At 38.9% G+C, this 17997-nt stretch overlaps 1 protein-coding gene across 1 annotated transcript; it reads right to left on the bottom strand.

Annotated features, from left to right (window-relative positions):
• Positions 1 to 263: 263 nt before the first annotated feature.
• si:ch73-6k14.2 lies at positions 264 to 7395 on the bottom strand. The gene is made up of 2 exons (XM_036000504.1): positions 7211 to 7395; positions 264 to 1575 (listed from the first exon to the last, which is right to left on the bottom strand). The coding sequence occupies exon 2, from the start codon at positions 1572 to 1574 to the stop codon at positions 1197 to 1199; it is 378 nt and encodes a 125-aa protein (XP_035856397.1). The 5' UTR covers position 1575; positions 7211 to 7395; the 3' UTR covers positions 264 to 1196.
• Positions 7396 to 17997: the final 10602 nt, after the last annotated feature.

Below are 17997 nucleotides of genomic sequence, written 5' to 3'. Positions count from 1 at the left end.
AGACTTGCAGGCTTGTTCTGTGGAAGCGTCTCCAGGGTGGCTGCTCGACTCCCTCCCTCCCTCACCACATGCTTGTTGAACGTAATTCTGGCTATTCCTGCCAAGACCCAGCTGGAGAGCATTTCCACATGGTCACAAAACTTCAGGGAAAAAGAAACTAAAAGTAGACGTTTGAACATGAAGCACAGCCTCAAAAGATAATGAAGGACAGCAGTGTTTAAAGGCCGCTGGGATGTTTACATGTCAAGGAACAAAGTCACTGCTGAAGCGTGAGTCATGTTTTTCTCACAATTGTTTTATTTAATATTGAACAAAATGTTTTTTAAAGACACAGAATATAACTGAAACTTTTGTACAGTGCAGGGATCATGAATGTGCTTTATTGCTTCATTCATCTCATCTCCAGGGCCAGCCCAAGATGTTTAAAATGCCTAAATTAAAACAAATCAAAAGGAAATGAAGTGAAATACAATACACATTGTTATAGGTATAGGTATTACAGCATGAAAAAGTCATGTCATAATAAAAACTATTTATTAAACAAAAATTAATTTCCTTATGACACTGCAGACATAAAAAGGATTTACATATACGGATGTGATTTCACCTTTTTACTTAATTTAATTTACTCATTTTAGATCTGCCTCAGTGTTGGTCTCTCAGCAGCATCTGAAAGCAAAGTATCTAATATATTAAATATTTAAAAGAAGATCCAGATCCCAAAGAGATTTCACATTTTCAGTTCATTTTGGGGGCTCCACCCAACTTTTATAATGTAATTTTACATCTTCCATATTTGGGCCCTCAGATGAGTCTCGTAGGAAAAATCAGGGAGTGTATCCTTAAATATATTGAAATCGTCGGGACCCAAAACCCAAAGAGAGTTGACATTTTCCGTTTGTTTGGGGCCCCCCTGGTGGCTGAGGGCCCCTACGCAACCACTTAGTTTGCTCACACCTCAGGCTGCTCATTTGTTTGTTCTGCCCTTGATATTTTTCCCTTTTCATCTTTTGTTTCATGTGTTGCACTCTTTTAGCACTTCAAAGGAAATACATATCACTTTTGGAAAGTGGCTGTACTCAATTACTTCTTACACATAAATTAATCATGCAACGTGGAGCTGATGTCAAAGCATGCATGCTGCAGGGGTAGCTGAGTAAATCCAGTCTGTTCTTCCCGTTAATCCTTCCTTTGGCTCACACCAGGCCTGCAAACAGGGATTGTGCAACCAACATGTCCAGCAGGTTCTGTTTAAAACACAGTGGTGAATCGCAGTTTGTTTGGTCAGTTAAAGTAAGTGATATATCTGAGAGTTCAACTGGAATCCAGGGTGCGTAGGTAGATGGAGCCACAGGTGTTACCCCGGGGCATGTGCGCACCATCCAGCGGCGGTGACCCCTGAGGGGCCCGTGGAGAGGGTAGGGAGCCGGCTGGGAGAGCTCTCTGATGGAGTCCACATACTCCTCCATGGTGTGTGAGGAATCATCCTCGTCTTCATCCTCTGCATTGCTCTCCTGCATCTCGTTGATGGTGGGAAGTCTGTCCACCGTGGAGAGGAGGCACCTGGGCTTCATCCTGCAGAGGAACGCATGTCTTTTAATGTTGCTATTGTGATACTGTGATGTGAACATCAAAGGTGATTCCATCTTTTTATCTTTTTAAAGGATATCCTGCACTCCTGTGAGCCATTCCCTCTTTGAGACTATAGAACCAATCACAGTGTTTGTTGACAATAACTTTCGGGTAAAAAAATTCCTGCATCACATACAAACAAATTAACGGATGAACACTCATGTCATGTTTGATGCTTTTATATGTCAACGCTTTCACTAACATCAAGTTGGAGCCCTTATTTACCTGTTGGGCCCCAGACTAAAGAAAATGACACCCCCCCAAACTAGATAGATAGATAAATAGATACTTTATTGATCCCCAAGGGGAAATTCAATTCAACTAGCAGTCGGTCAGACCGGGGGTGAGATGTTGCTGTTCCTAACGCTAGATTTGGTTTATCAGAGACGCTAGCAAAGCAATACAGGACAGGAAATAATCACAGCAGAAACATCAGACAGGTCGGACCTCCGTGTTTAACTATATATCTTTAAACATTACAGTTACTGAAAATGACAACAGAAATAAACCAGTTTGGCAATTACACAAATCTCTGCTATAGCAGTAATGGCAGAGTTAAATGGATTTAATCAATGGGAAGAACCTGAAAGGGCAATAGTCAAAATTTAAGACAGAGTAGTCTGTAATGTAAAGATCCCAATCCCAAATAGTGACATGTATTTGGAATATTATTTTATGGCTGCAGCATTCATTCCCAACCCCACACCCTGCCGCCAAAAGTGTTATTATTATTTGGAGTTTTTTAGTTAGCTTTTTGATTATTTACTATAATTTATATAAATCTAAATCTAAATGGACCAGTTCTTTTGGGGAATATTCATCTAAAAAAAATCAACAGCTGCTTATAAACTCAGCTCACTGAACTGTAACTAACGTAACTTCCTCAAAACATTGTAGGGGAGACCGGGGATAGTTGTAACATTTTTGACATTTCTGTCTGTATCTTTGAGCTCTTTTAAGCCAGTGGGTTCAAAATGTGATACAAACTAGATCCATGTGTCTGCTATTAAATGGTGTAGCTGATATCTCTGCAACTGAAAATGGGTCAGTCACAGGGTGCTGCATATATGAAAAAAAACACCTAACCCTAAAAATATTCTAACAAAAGGTTTCTCAGCTGTTTTTTGTAGTATTAGGTGTCCTTAATAACATACTAAATGTTTACCAAAGTTTGACCACTAGAAAGGTGTAAATTTCAAGATGGCGTCCAAGATGGACAGGAAGCCCTTAAAATATCCTAACTCCTTCATTATTTGACCTAGCCAAGTAATCTTGGTGTCTAACCCCATGTTTTTTGGGTCTATGAATCCATTGGACTTGTCTAAATTGCACTGCATTGTAATATGATTACATACTTATGGAATACATGATTTTGTGAGATTACTGTAGGGTTTTATCTTTGTTTGGGGTGAACCAGAGATGTAAACGGTTTAGACTATGTCATGTAACTCCTACTCAGTACGTGTTTTTGGACACATACCCTTTTTTTTTTGCTAAAACACAGACTTGACATTCAGTGTAAAAGTTATTGCACCCAAAAGTAACTTAAATTGGAGTTGTATAACTTTGATCATAAACAACTCTGAATTAGCCCAAACAGAGGCCTGTGTGTGAACTCTCTAAAATGGTCACTCATTTCAATTTGAATAAGGTAATACATATGTAATGCATCCTCTATAGATGTTTTTGAGTATAAAGGTGATGTCATGTCTGAACAGGACAGTTTTCATTTCTCATTTTCTGTTCGAAGGCAAGGAGATCTTCTGTAAAGCCAACAAGCCCCAACTAGCGCAGGCAGTCACTGAGTTCTCAAGAAAGAAATCTAACAAAACTGTCCTGGATTCCATCCCACCAACTGAGCATTATGTCCTTGACGGTGGCTCCCTGGTTCACCGCTTGGCATGGAAAAAGGGTGACAGTTACGGTCTAATTGCACTCCACCATATGCAGACTTTACCATACGCCATTATGGTAAAGCAACGATCGTTTTTGATGGTTATAGCGAAGGTCCTTCCATCAAAGACAATACGCATCAGAGACGTGGTGAAAACACTCACCCCATCGTTAACTTCAATGCAGAGACTGAGTTTGTGGGAAGAAAGGATGATTTCCTTTCCAGATCTTGCAACAAACAAGGACTTTTTAATCTTATGACCGAGGAGCTGGAGAAGAAGGGCTGCACTGCTATCAATGCATCAGGTGATGCAGACATGGACATTGTCAAAGCTGCAGTCAAGGCCTCAGAACATCAGCCCAAAACCTTGATAGGGGAGGGTAAAGACTTACTCATTCTTCTCCTCTACTATGCTGGGACGAACAATAGAGGCCTCTATTTTCATTCAGACAAGTCCAAAGCTACTGAAGTGTACAACATCAGTGAGATGAAACAAGTCCTGGGTAGTGACTTGTGTTCCCAGTTGCTGTTTATTCATGCCCTCACAGGATGTGATACAACTTTACACACTTTTAGTGTTGGCAGCATTCCAGAAACTTGTGAATGGTGAATCAACCATCCAGTCCTGTGTAAATGTGTTTCTGCTCCCACCTCAAGCAAGGTAGCAGCAATTCACTTGCCTCTTTGCGCTACAACCTTTTTAGCAAGAAAATCGTTACCGCCAAATCATTTGTTACCCCAGAACGTCTGCCTCCTCAACCAAATACCACTGCCAAAGAGTTTACTTCCAGATCGTGGTGTGGATTGGAAAGGAAGGTGACATGAACACAGTGGATTGGGGATGGAAACTGATGGACAACCGGTTCCTGCCAGTTATGACCAGTAAGACTGCTGCCCCAGAAAGCCTCCTGCAGATGATCCACTGTAATTGCACAACTGCCTGCCGAACACAACGGTGCAGTTGCAGGGCATATGGACTACCATGCCTGCCTGCTTGTGGACCATGTCAAGTTGGGAATTGTGAAAATCACTATAATCAACCTCTATGGGAGATAGAGTGTGACGACAAACTGTAACTTAGAAAAACTAAGTTACAAGTTCACCGTGCCATTTTAAAAGAAAAAATAGCAAATTATAATAGAGCTGTTTGGAGTGAGAGAAGGATCTACTTCTCTAAGGTAATTGCTGAAAATAGTGGAAACTCCAGGATGTTGTTCTCCACCATTGACAGGCTGCTACATCAAACACCATTTGACACATTAAGTCAGGCATCTTCTTTAAGATGCGAAGAATTTGCAGACTTCTTTAAAAACAAAGTAATCTCTATAAGGGAGGCTATTAGCAATATAGGTAAAGTTTGACAGTACACACAAAAACATCCCCCCAAAATTAAGATTTTTTAGTACTATTACGCAATCAGAGCTTAGCAAGATTATAATTCAAACCGGCTCCTCAACATGTGCTTTGGATCCAGTCCCTACTAGTTTTCTCAAAAACGTATATGACAGTTTGGCCCCTTTTATTCTTAAGATAATAAATACCTCATTAGAAACAGGTATGTTTCCGACTGCCTTTAAAACCTTTAAAACTTTTTAATTATACCCAAAGTGCTCTACAAGCGAAGTGGAGAAGCTGCTTTTATCCACTATGCACCAAAGCTATGGAACACCCTGCCTCTGTACATCAGACAAGTGAGCTCAGTGAATATTTAAAAAAAATAAATTCTACATTTTTATCTTGTGTTGTGTAACTGAATGTTACTAACTATATACATCAAGAGATGGAATTGTTTATGGACATATGACTGTTATCATTTATATTTTACTTTATTTCTTCATGTGTTCATGTGTTTGGTTGAAGAATATTGTGAGTTGGGTTTATTTTTGGTAAATTTATTGATTGACTTTTCTCCAACAACATGATGCGCTAGCCTCCAGTTGTATTATTTTTATTACTATTTTATTCTCTATTATTGTGTTAAATGTTCCAAATGTAAAGCACTTTGAGCTGCATTCTGTGTATGAAAGGTGCTATACAAATAAAGCTTATTATTATTATTATTATTATTATTATTATTATTATTATTATTATTATATTATAAATCTAGTGAAGTTCACAGTGCAAAAAAGTATCAAAAATAAACCAGAATAAAAGGAAACAACTGAAGAAAATAGAAAAAGATATGTATAAATAAGAAAAGTATTACAAAAATATCAAAAACAAAAGGCAAAAAAAAAAGAAACATATAAAAAATATATAAAAAAATAAAAGGGGTTAGCGGTACTGAGCTGTCACATGGCAGCCCTGTTTTGACTAATTTTACAGTACCACACAGTTCTAATGAATTTATTCTTTATTGGAATCAAAAGAATATTTATGAACCACAGAAACCACCAACACTAGGCAAAACAATATGAGAAAGGAGAAATATGCAATTGCTTAAGGGAAATTGTATTACTAAATTGTATGTAATTGTATTCGCCCTTGTTTTTCGCATAAATATGCTTGTAACCAATTGCTTTAATATATAATTGTACTTGTAATCACTTATCTATCATGCAAATATGCTAATTAGAATATTACATGGCCAAAACATGTATCAGGCACCAGTATTCCTGGTCTAGGAGGAATACAAAGGAGTAATGGTCATTTTAAAGCCATGACGGCCGCCATTTTGAAAATGGGGCCTTTCTTGGAGTCAAACTTTGGTAAACTTTTAGTATGTTTTTAAGTACATCTGATACTACTGTAAACTACTGAGAAATCTTTTGTTAGAATTTTTTTGGGGTCAAGCCATATTTGCAGCTGACTACTTCTTCACATGTGTAATAAGGACTAAACAGAGCAACTTGTTCCTGATTGGAGAAATTGGACGTGTTACAATCTGACCCGTGTTACAACTATCCCCGGTCTCCCCTAGCTATGTTTTTCTATTTGTAACGTTTCACTTTCCAGAAACCTTCTAAATATAATATTAATAGAGAAGAGAGAGAAAGAGACCTGACAAATAAAGCATATATTTTTTTTTCTCCCAAAATGAGGATCTAAATGTGTTTTCAGAGCCCTCATCATGTTGTCAGGAATAACATTTTGGTGCACAAACAGAATCCTGGTTGAGAAATATTGAATCTGAAAAAAATAGAATTACCTTCAGAGTTGTGGAATAACTAGAGCTGCAACTTTTGATTATTTGCTTCTGTTGGTTATTTTCTTGATGAATGGATTAGTTGTTTGGTCTATAAAATGTCAGAAAAATGGTGAAAAATGTCCCAAAGCCCAAGATGACGTCCTCAAATATCTTGTTTAGTCAACAACTCAAAGATATTCAGTTTACTGTCCCAGAGGAGAGAAGAAACTAGGACATATTCACATTTAAGGAGCTGGAATCAGAGAATTTTTACTTTTATTTTGTATTTCTTAAAAAATGACTCAAACCAATTCATCAATTATCAAAATAGTTGGCCTCTAATTTATTTGTTGACAACTAATTGATTAATTGTTGTAGCTCTGATGTAAACTCCCCTTAGGTTGTTAAAACTCCCAAATACCAAAAAAGAAATACGTAAATACAAAGAACATGACCTGTACACATGATCCTCTATGGTGTCAAACAGTGTCCTCTATTGAAAAAAAGTATTGAAAAAAGAACCATGTATACAAATGTCCATCCAAACACAGTCTTACCTAGAAATGTCTCTGTGATTCCTCCTGATGGCAGTTAGTCTTGTGACAGCAATTCTTTCCTCTCTGTCTTTCTACCTCTCTTTCTGCCACTGCAGTCTGTGGATGTCAACTGGGCTTTTGCTAAGGCTCTCAGCATGTACAGAACATGTTACGGTGACACAGAGGTATGAACCTGTGAGCGCTGTCGGAGGATAAGCCAGGCCAGGGGAGCTTTCATAATGCATTAGCCAGACTAGGCCAACAGAGCCAATTATAGCCGTCAGAGCCCAGAGAGACAGTCAGGCTGTAATGGTGGATGTGGGTTGTACAACACGAGAGGAACAGAGTGGTCAGGGGGTGCCGAGGTGATCAGTGAGTGGCTTATCGATGGGGAAATGTCCTTATCTCCCATCCACACAGCTCGTGGCTGCACAAGCTACAGCTGGAACTCAACTTTATTGATTGGTTGAGGTTGTCATCAATTTATGAATTTCCTCGTAAAATGTTCTGCCTCTTCTCATTGAAGTGTAGGGCTTCACCGCAGCATGTTCTGGGTCAAGATTTAACATCATAAAAAACATGAGATTTTTTTCATAAATGCTATTTAATGCAAATTGTTCTTCAAACCATACGACAAGCAGGTTGCCCGGGGGGTGGGTTAGGGTTAGGGTTTGTGTTGTGTTTGTTCCAATCAGTTGGTGTGTTTGCGTCCCTTCTGGACTTTGTCAGCATGTCAGCTTCTCAACCGTGTTCACTCCAGGCTTCTCGTCCGTGAGTTTTTGTTTTGCCTGCTGTATTTTTGGACTCCTTTTATTGTGTAGACTTTTGTTTAAATAAATCCTCGAGCTCTAACCTGCTGCCTGCCTACCTGCCTGCTCTCTGCATTTTGGGTCCACTATTCTATGCGAACATAACAAGAATTAAAAATACATATCCTTTTTCAGTAAAGCATAATGGCAGATAAAGCCTCACAGGCTTCCATTCACTGTACTGGTTACAGGTTAACAGGTAACATTAAAGGTACATGTGTTTTTTGCACAGGGCCCCTTTAAATAATTTGATTCACAATATTTCAATTTTTTTATTTCACCTGAATGAGTCTTTTTATGTTTTCTATAAAGTGGACATTCTGCTATTTTTGTGTAGTAAAGTCTTCTTTATGAAAATTATATTATTAGCTCTAAATAGATGTTGTTCCTTACGGACAGGTGAGGAAAACATGAATAAACAAGTGCAGAAACATAAATGCAAATACGTCCACCTTCACAGTCACTACATGTAAATCTCAACACCATCATCAAAACCCCAAACGAGGAGACATCTTTTAAGAGACTGCTGTTTATGTCTCAATTAGTTTCAGAGAGTTTGAGAATCTATGACAAGCTGTTTTGGAGGATATCACCCATGTGTATTTCACCACCAGCCCTTTGGGAATGCTTTGTCTCACTGAACTGATCTATTTAGATTTAGATCTACTGACTAAGACCGCTGTCCAGCCTGCCAACATAGTCATAGTCTCACACTGTTCTCAGGCAGTGCGATGGTGGCTGACAACAACAGCTGTTACAGTAAATCCATTTTAGTCACCGTCTAGGAACGGAAGCCATCGGATGTTCTCTCAGTGAAAGTCACTCGTGTTTTGAAATTGTTTTTTACTGTTCACTAGAAAAGACAAGACCAACATGCATCAACTGCACACCACTCTTTCTCAGGGTGACACAGGTGAAAATTAGAAAGAGAAATAAAGAAAGAAATACTTTATAAACACACACACACCCGACTGGGGGAGCTAGAGGTCGCCCCGTTTCACAAAGTTAACGACGTGTACAGCGGTCTCTGGTTTAGAGATAAAGGTCCTGTATCGTCATATGGTTTGGAGGACTCGTTGGGAAATACACACACATACACATGCATTGGAGAGATGCCAGAGTGATGGGGCTGCCACATAGTCGGCCCTTCATGTAGTATGGGGTTCAGTGCTTTGCGCAAGGGCAACTCGGCAGTGCCCAGGAGGTGAACTGGCAACTCTCCAGCTACCAGTCCACACTCCGTAACATGGTCCAACCTGCACCTGAACTTGCCACACTCCAGTTCTCAAGACAAGTCATTTCACACTAAGCTACTGCCACCCTTATAAGCACAATCACACACCTGACAATTTACACGCACGCACGCACGCATGCACACACGCGCACACACACACAGTCCCATCCAGCTCCCAGCTGTAACAACTCAATGAATGAAAACACATTTCTTTAAACACTATGCACAAGCAACATGGAGGAAGAGCTACATGCTCTTTCTCCTTTACTCTTCCTGCTGTAACTTGTGTTACTCATCACAGCGCTGACTGTCAGACCACACACACACACACACACACACACACACACACTGACCTGCATTTAGGCTGTTACGAAGAGTATCGCACATTCACACATATTACTTTTTTGTTGAACATATATACATATAATATATTGTAATCTCTGTCTATATTGTAATTGTAATTCTTCATTTGTCCTTCATAGGCTAAATACACCTAATGGAAGTGAAAGTATTTCTGCCAACTTATGAAAGCCCAAAGCAGGCTGCTTAGCAACACAATTTATTTGCTTAAGAAGAAACAAAGAAAATCAAATCAAACTTGAATTGCATAGCATTATATTCTTTTGCATTGCGTTGACTAGCATTGTGTCAAACTGCACTGCATGGCAATACAGGGGTGGATCATATCATAGTGTATCGGTAGTTGCTGCATATGTATCTTTAATGGATCGTTGGCATATCACATCGGCCTCAGACCAGAACATGTACGTCACTAATGTAATGAGAAAACAGCTGGAAGTCTTCAAGGAATGAACATTTTGCACTAAGTGCAACTTGCACAATAGGTTTACTTACATCTTTATTAATACTATTTAAGTAGTTGTACATTTTTATTCCTAACTTGTATATATTTTAAATATTTGTTCTTGTATTCTATCCTATTTATTATTTCATGTACATTGTATCCTATTATTTTATGTATAATTTCCCATTTTTGGGATCAATAAAAATCTATCTAAAAAAAAGGATTTTAAGGTGTGAAAAACAAGTCCAGCAGACTCTATTAAATGACTAAATCTAAGCCAAACAAGAGAAAACAATCCAAAACTAGAATAATACTGTAAAAATGTTTAGTGTTGGTTAATTGCCATGGATAGATGCACATAAACAAGATGTCGCAATACTTAAAGCACTCGTTTCAATCTCACAGTATTAGCAGACAAAGTAGAATTATTTTCTGAAATATTTATAATTATAAAGGCTCCTTACAAAAATTCTATAAGCAGCCTTTTATATACCCTCTGAATAAAGAAATTCAGCTGAATGTGTTTGGCAGTGTCTTCTTTATTAAAATTGTACCATAATTTGTTAAACCTAAAGCTGTCAGTGATTTTAACCACCAGTAATCTGAAAATCTTTTAAAACAAGGACATTCACGAACAAAATGATAATAACAGATCTTTCATGAGAAGTGACCTCCATGTCTGACCAGCATAGTCATCGCTTCACAAGAAGAAGGATTGAGTTTGTTACAGTAATAAATGCCAGCCAAAGCTGAATCAGACACCAGGGAAATTATGAATGAATTAGTTTTCTGCACCATCTAACTGAGGCTGTCTGCTAGCACGCAGTGAAAGTCACTCTCGATAGGAATACCACCCAAGTGATTGTGTAAAAAACAGCCTTCACAACTCCTCCGTGGTTTAAGCATTTCATCCATGTCTCACTTTGCTGTTTTTTGTTACAGTTCCAGGAAAATGTACATCAGTAACTGAGGAATTTCATTGGAGTTGTTAGTGATAACTGGATGGGAAGCTGAGTTTCAACACTGCACTAAAATGAAGTGTGACCATGCATTTCCATCAGCCAGACACCAGCCATCAGCCTTGATGTGGCTTTAATTTCACGGTGTGACTATGAAATGCATAGTGGTGGAAGCTCTCAGATCTTAAATACAATACCACAGTGTAGAAATACTCTTACTTTACAGGTAAAAGTACTACATTCAAAACTAGCATCAGCATCAAAATATACTAAAAGTAAAAGTGTTCATTTTGCAGAATCATATTTATTATATTACTGTGTACTGTAATGTGTGCAATAATTTAATGTTGCAGCTAGTTAAAAAGAAAGAATGTTTATATACTGCTAGCTTAACCTATAATAATATACCATCATGTATTAACTGATTTGATTTTAGAATAATATGTTTGCAAAGTCATTAGTAACTTAAGTTACTAATGACAAAACAATGTGGTGGAGTAGAACTATAAAGAAGGGTTAAATGCAAACTCATGTACTACAAATGAAATACTCTACTTTAGTACAAGTACCTCAAAATTGTACTTTAGTACAGTACTTGAGTAAATGTACTTTGTAACATTCCATCTATCTATCTATCTATCTATCTATCTATCTATCTTCCTATGTATCTATCTATCTATCTATCTATCTATCTTCCTATGTATCTATCTATCTATCTATCTTCCTATGTATCTATCTATCTATCTATCTTCCTATGTATCTATCTATCTATCTATCTATCTATCTATCTTCCTATGTATCTATCTCTATCTATCTCTATCTATCTATCTATCTATCTATCTATCTATCTATCTTCCTATGTATCTATCTATCTATCTATCTATCTTCCTATGTATCTATCTATCTATCTATCTATCTATCTATCTATCTATCTATCTATCTATCTTCCTATGTATCTATCTCTATCTATCTATCTATCTATCTATCTATCTATCTATCTATCTATCTATCTATCTATCTATCTATCTTCCTATGTATCTATCTCTATCTATCTATCTATCTATCTATCTATCTATCTATCTATCTTCCTATTTCTCTATCTATCTATCTATCTATCTATCTATCTATCTTCCTATTTCTCTATCTATCTATCTATCTATCTATCTATCTATCTATCTATCTATCTATCTATCTTCCTATGTATCTATCTATCTATCTATCTATCTATCTATCTATCTATCTATCTATCTATCTATCTATCTATCTTCCTATGTATCTATCTCTATCTATCTATCTATCTATCTATCTATCTATCTATCTATCTATCTTCCTATGTATCTATCTCTATCTATCTATCTATCTATCTATCTATCTATCTATCTTCCTATTTCTCTATCTATCTATCTATCTTCCTATGTATCTATCTATCTATCTATCTATCTATCTATCTATCTATCTATCTATCTATCTATCTATCTATCTATCTATCTATCTTCCTATGTATCTATCTCTATCTATCTATCTATCTATCTATCTATCTATCTATCTATCTATCTATCTATCTATCTTCCTATGTATCTATCTCTATCTATCTATCTATCTATCTATCTATCTATCTATCTATCTATCTTCCTATTTCTCTATCTATCTATCTATCTATCTATCTATCTATCTTCCTATTTCTCTATCTATCTATCTATCTATCTATCTATCTATCTATCTATCTATCTATCTATCTATCTTCCTATGTATCTATCTATCTATCTATCTATCTATCTATCTATCTATCTATCTATCTATCTTCCTATGTATCTATCTCTATCTATCTATCTATCTATCTATCTATCTATCTATCTATCTATCTATCTATCTATCTATCTATCTATCTATCTATCTTCCTATTTCTCTATCTATCTATCTATCTTCCTATGTATCTATCTATCTTCCTATTTCTTTATCTATCTATCTATCTATCTATCTATCTATCTTCCTATTTCTCTATCTATCTATCTATCTATCTATCTATCTATCTATCTTCCTATCTATCTATCTATCTATCTATCTATCTATCTATCTATCTATCTATCTATCTATCTATCTTCCTATTTATCTATCTATCTATCTTCCTATTTATCTATCTATTTATCTATTTATCTATCTATCTATCTATCTATCTATCTATCTATCTATCTATCTATCTATCTATTTTCCTTGTTATTTCTTTGTTTTTTAAATAAGAGTGTTGCTGATATAGACACCAGCTCAGAGCTGGACTGCAGATTTTTTGACCGTCTGATTCCACACAGCGAAGTTAAAACCGCAGAGCCCTGAAGCCCCGCCCCCACAGCTGCACAGAACAGTCCTTATGGTTTACTCAAAGTTTATTACAGTTTTTCTCAGTCGCTTTGGTGCATTTCTCACATCACTATTTACATTTGCACAACAGTTAATGCAGTTCTCAAAACAATTAGTACAAACTGCAAAACCTAGTTGATAACCTGCAAAAGCGTGTCACTTACTCAAAATGGATAGTTCATTCCTCAAAAGCAAGTATTCATGTCAATGAAAGTGTCAGTGTCATCAAGATGAAAAGTCCTGACACCATTGTTTATGAACAAGATAGTCAAATGGCTTTGTCATGTTTTCATTATGACAGTTTACTCTGTAAATGTTTTCCAATGCAAAAAAGTCAGATCAGAAGACAGCACTATATACTATTTGCACAGCCATTTGAAAAATACAGTAAAGTTACACATTACTGTATTTAGTGAGGTAAATGAGTACAGAACACTGTATATGTATGTTTCACATTTTTACTGCATATGCTCTTTGCAATTCTAATTTGTTCACAGCATTGTACAAAAGAAAAAATACACCCTTATTTATAACAAACATAAACTCCCTTTGGGTACAGCTGTGCACAACGGTAAATAATATTGCAGTACATATTTGAACTGAACATACAACATACATAGTACTGTAATCATTCATGAACATCCAGACGTTCCTCTCTGTCTGGCCACATATTTTCATCTACATCACAGAGAATATCATCTCTTGCAATGCAGCGAGGAAAGTATCTCCTCGAGTGGCGAATCCACCCTCTGCAGGACTCTGCTGTGATGTCATCACATGCTGCATCCATGGCCGCTAGCAGGGCCATTTGGCTATGTGGATGCCGGTCAAATACCTTCCACCTCCAGGAAGAGAAAAACTCCTCTATTGGATTTAGGAATGGTGAGTAGGGAGGGAGATATTCCACCAGCATCCTATTATGTGCTGCAAACCACTGTCTGACGACATCTGAGTGGTGAAAACGCACATTATCCAAAACAACAACATGCTTGTTCAGATGGTCTCCAGTTAGACCCCTCTCTTTCTCAGGGATTATGTCCCTGTAAAGAGTGTCTAAAAAAGTCAGCAGATGTTGTGTGTTGTATGGACCAAGACGGGGGATATGGGTGAGGACGCTGTTTTCTGAGATGGCGGCACACATAGTAATATTCCCTCCTCGTTGGCCTGGGACATCAATGGTGGCTCTCTGTCCAATGCGATTCCTTCCACGTCTTCTACCTTTTGCCAGATTGAAACCCGCCTCATCAAGGTATATGAATGTGTGCAGCGGTTCCCTGGCCTCCAGCTCCAGTACATGCTTTATTACAGAAGAGGGAGTGAGAAAAACTATTTTAGTTAACTAACAACTTTCCTGTGTAACATAATGCATTTTGGACAACATATTGTACAGTATGCACTGTGAATACACATACACAGAACTGTCATGTAAGTGTAGTGCATGACACTACACAAAGTAAACAGTTTACAGCACTGAACATTAGAATATGCATAGAACACATACATGTTTTAACTGTACATACTGGTGACGGATCTCCTTCACTCTGTCGCTGTTCCGTTCAAATGGCACATTGTACAATTGTTTCATGCGCATTTCATTCCTCCTGAGCACTCTGTCAATTGTATCGACTGAAACAGATTCAATATTCCCAAAGACGTTGTCATCCTCTATAACAGCACTTTGTATCTCTCTCAACCTTATGGCATTGTTTGCAATCACCATTGCGCAAATGGCTTCCTCTTGTTGCGGAGTAAAAATACGCCCTCTTCCACCTCTGCAAGGTTGTCTTGCAATCCTGTGTGGTGCAGTAAAATTACAGTAAATATGGCAAATCTTTACTGTAACACTACTGTACATTACAATACACTAAATGTGTGATGCAGTAAAGCTGTACGTCTAAATGTAAAATGTACAGTGACAAGTTACTGTCCCACTGCAAGCTTCATGTATGACACAATGACAGTAGTGCGGTGCTTATTGTTTAGTGCTGAATTACTGTCCATTTATACACACCTGTTCTCCCGACGAAATGTTTGAATAATTGAATTTACAGTGGTTCTCCCAACATTTGGTTGCACCCTACGACCAGCCTCAGCCATTGTGAGGCCGTGATTGACAACATGATCCACAATTGTAGCCCTGATTTCATCAGGGATCCGCCTATGTACTTGGCCTCTTCTTCCTCTTCCCCTGTTTTGTCCCCTTCCCCTTCCTCCCCGCACCCTCACCCCTCTTCCACGAGGCTGACCTTCCATTTCTGTGTCACAGTATTGTAGAAATGGTACACACTATTTCCTGCTTGGTTCATATATGCTTATAAAGTGGGGGTTTATGGGATTCAGCTCTGACAGTGATTGTAGCGAAGTGGCTTATCATTGGTTGCAACTAATGCTTCACACACCCCTTCTCAGCAGTGAAAGCTGAGATTCACCTGAGAGAAATTGTTCAATTTAGGAGACATTTTCAGGAAAAAAAAGATTAAAATTTTTTTTTAAAATTTGCTTGACAGATGTTGACAACTAGTTCAACAATTTTGTATGTAATGACTCAAGCAATGAAATGAGGACTATTAGTTTTATATGGAATGACTATACAGCATTCACAAGTATAGTTAATTTTGACTGACATGACATAAGCAAATGATAATGTTATGAAACAGCAGAGTTGTATGAAAGCAATTGATGCATGTCCAAAAGCATTTGCAATTTGTTGGAAGGAATGAGAAACTGCTACTATGATGTGCACAAATGACTAAATGTTGTGGAGGTTGAACTAACTGTGCAAATGTAAATAGTGATGTGAGAAATGCACCAAAGCGACTGAGAAAAACTGTAATATTGAACGTGTAGCATGTCCAAACTGCACCAAATTCGACATGGCACATCTTTGGGTACCCAGCAATACACCCGGCAAGTGTGCAGTAGATCGGATTAACAGTTCTCGAAAGATGACACACACACACACACACACACACACACACACACACACACACACACACACACACACATATACTGGTTTTTGTTAATTAGGAGGACTATTTTTTCAAACCAGTTTTTTGTAACACTAAACAGACACCCCTTTCCACTTGTGCTAGAAAGATGTAGTGAATCTTAAAAAATCCTATTTGAGCTATACAACACAAATCTCACTTCAAAATTTGAATAAACACATCAGAACTCAAAATACAAGAACCTGACACCATGCTGTATTAAGAGGACAAACGATAATGAGGTACTTAGCTCCGCCCATGACACAAATAGTAATTACCAGGACCAACTTTATTTGTCAGGACCATGGCCATACAACGTCTGGAGGAGGCCCCTGTCCGACAGACTTTCAACTCACACCTCCGGCGGAGCTTTTCGTGCATCCCTGTGGAGGCTGGGGGCATTGAACCTGAGTGGACAATGTTCAAAGTTTCCATTGCTGAAGCTGCGGCGGGGAGCTGTGGTCTTAGGGTCTTAGTTGCCTCAGGGGGCGGTAACCCACGAACACCGTGGTGGACACCGGTGGTCAGGGAAGCCGTCTGACTGAAGAAGGAGTCTTTCCGGGATATGTTATCCCAGAGGACTCCGGAGGCAGTTGCAAGGTACCGAAGGGCCCGAAGGGCTGCAGCCTCTGCCGTGAAAGAGGCAAAGCAGCGGGTGTGGGAGAAGTTCGGAGAAGACATGGAGAAGGACTTTCGGTCGGCACCAAGGTGCTTCTGGAAAACCGTTCGCCACCTCAGGAGGGGGAAGCGGGGAACCATCCAAGCTGTGTACAGTAAGGATGGGACGCTGTTGACCTCAACTGAGGAGGTAATAGGGCGTTGGAAGGAACACTTTGAGGAACTCCTAAATCCGACTAATACGCCCTCTATGGTAGAGGCAGAGCTGGAGGATGATGGGGGATTGTCGTCAATTTCCCTGGTGGAAGTTGCTGAGGTAGTTAAACAACTCCACAGTGGCAAAGCCACAGGGATTGATGAGATCCGTCCAGAAATGCTTAAAGCTCTGGGTGTGGAGGGGTTGTCTTGGTTGACACGCCTCTTCAACATTGCGTGGAAGTCGGGGACGGTGCCTAAGGAGTGGCAGACCGGGGTGGTGGTTCCCCTTTTCAAAAAGGGGGACCAGAGGGTGTGTGCCAATTACAGGGGTATCACACTTCTCAGCCTCCCCGGTAAAGTCTACTCCAAGGTGCTGGAAAGGAGGGTTCGGTCGATAGTCGAACCTCAGGTTGAAGAGGAACAATGCGGATTCCGTCCTGGTCGTGGAACAATGGACCAGATCTTTACTCTCGCAAGGATCCTGGAGGGAGCCTGGGAGTATGCCCAACCGGTCTACATGTGCTTTGTGGATCTGGAGAAGGCGTATGACCGGGTCCCCCGGGAGATACTGTGGGAGGTGCTGCGGGAGTATGGGGTGAGGGGGTCCCTTCTCAGGGCCATCCAATCTCTGTACGACCAAAGCGAGAGCTGTGTCCGGGTTCTCGGCAGTAAGTCGGACTCGTTTCAGGTGAGAGTTGGCCTCCGCCAGGGCTGCGCTTTGTCACCAATCCTGTTTGTAGTATTTATGGACAGGATATCGAGGCGTAGTCGGGGTGGAGAGGGGTTGCAGTTTGGTGAGCTGGGGATCTCATCGCTGCTTTTTGCGGATGATGTGGTCCTGAT

This window comes from Sander lucioperca, chromosome 4 (genome assembly GCF_008315115.2).
Source record: "Sander lucioperca isolate FBNREF2018 chromosome 4, SLUC_FBN_1.2, whole genome shotgun sequence".
Lineage (NCBI taxonomy): Eukaryota > Metazoa > Chordata > Actinopteri > Perciformes > Percidae > Sander > Sander lucioperca.
This window is presented reverse-complemented; position numbering and strand designations above follow the sequence as displayed.

Excerpts from the sequence above, each read along its gene's own strand:
- si:ch73-6k14.2 (XM_036000504.1), bottom strand. The coding sequence starts at position 1,574 with ATGAAGCCCAGGTGCCTCCTCTCCACGGTGGACAGACTTCCCACCATC.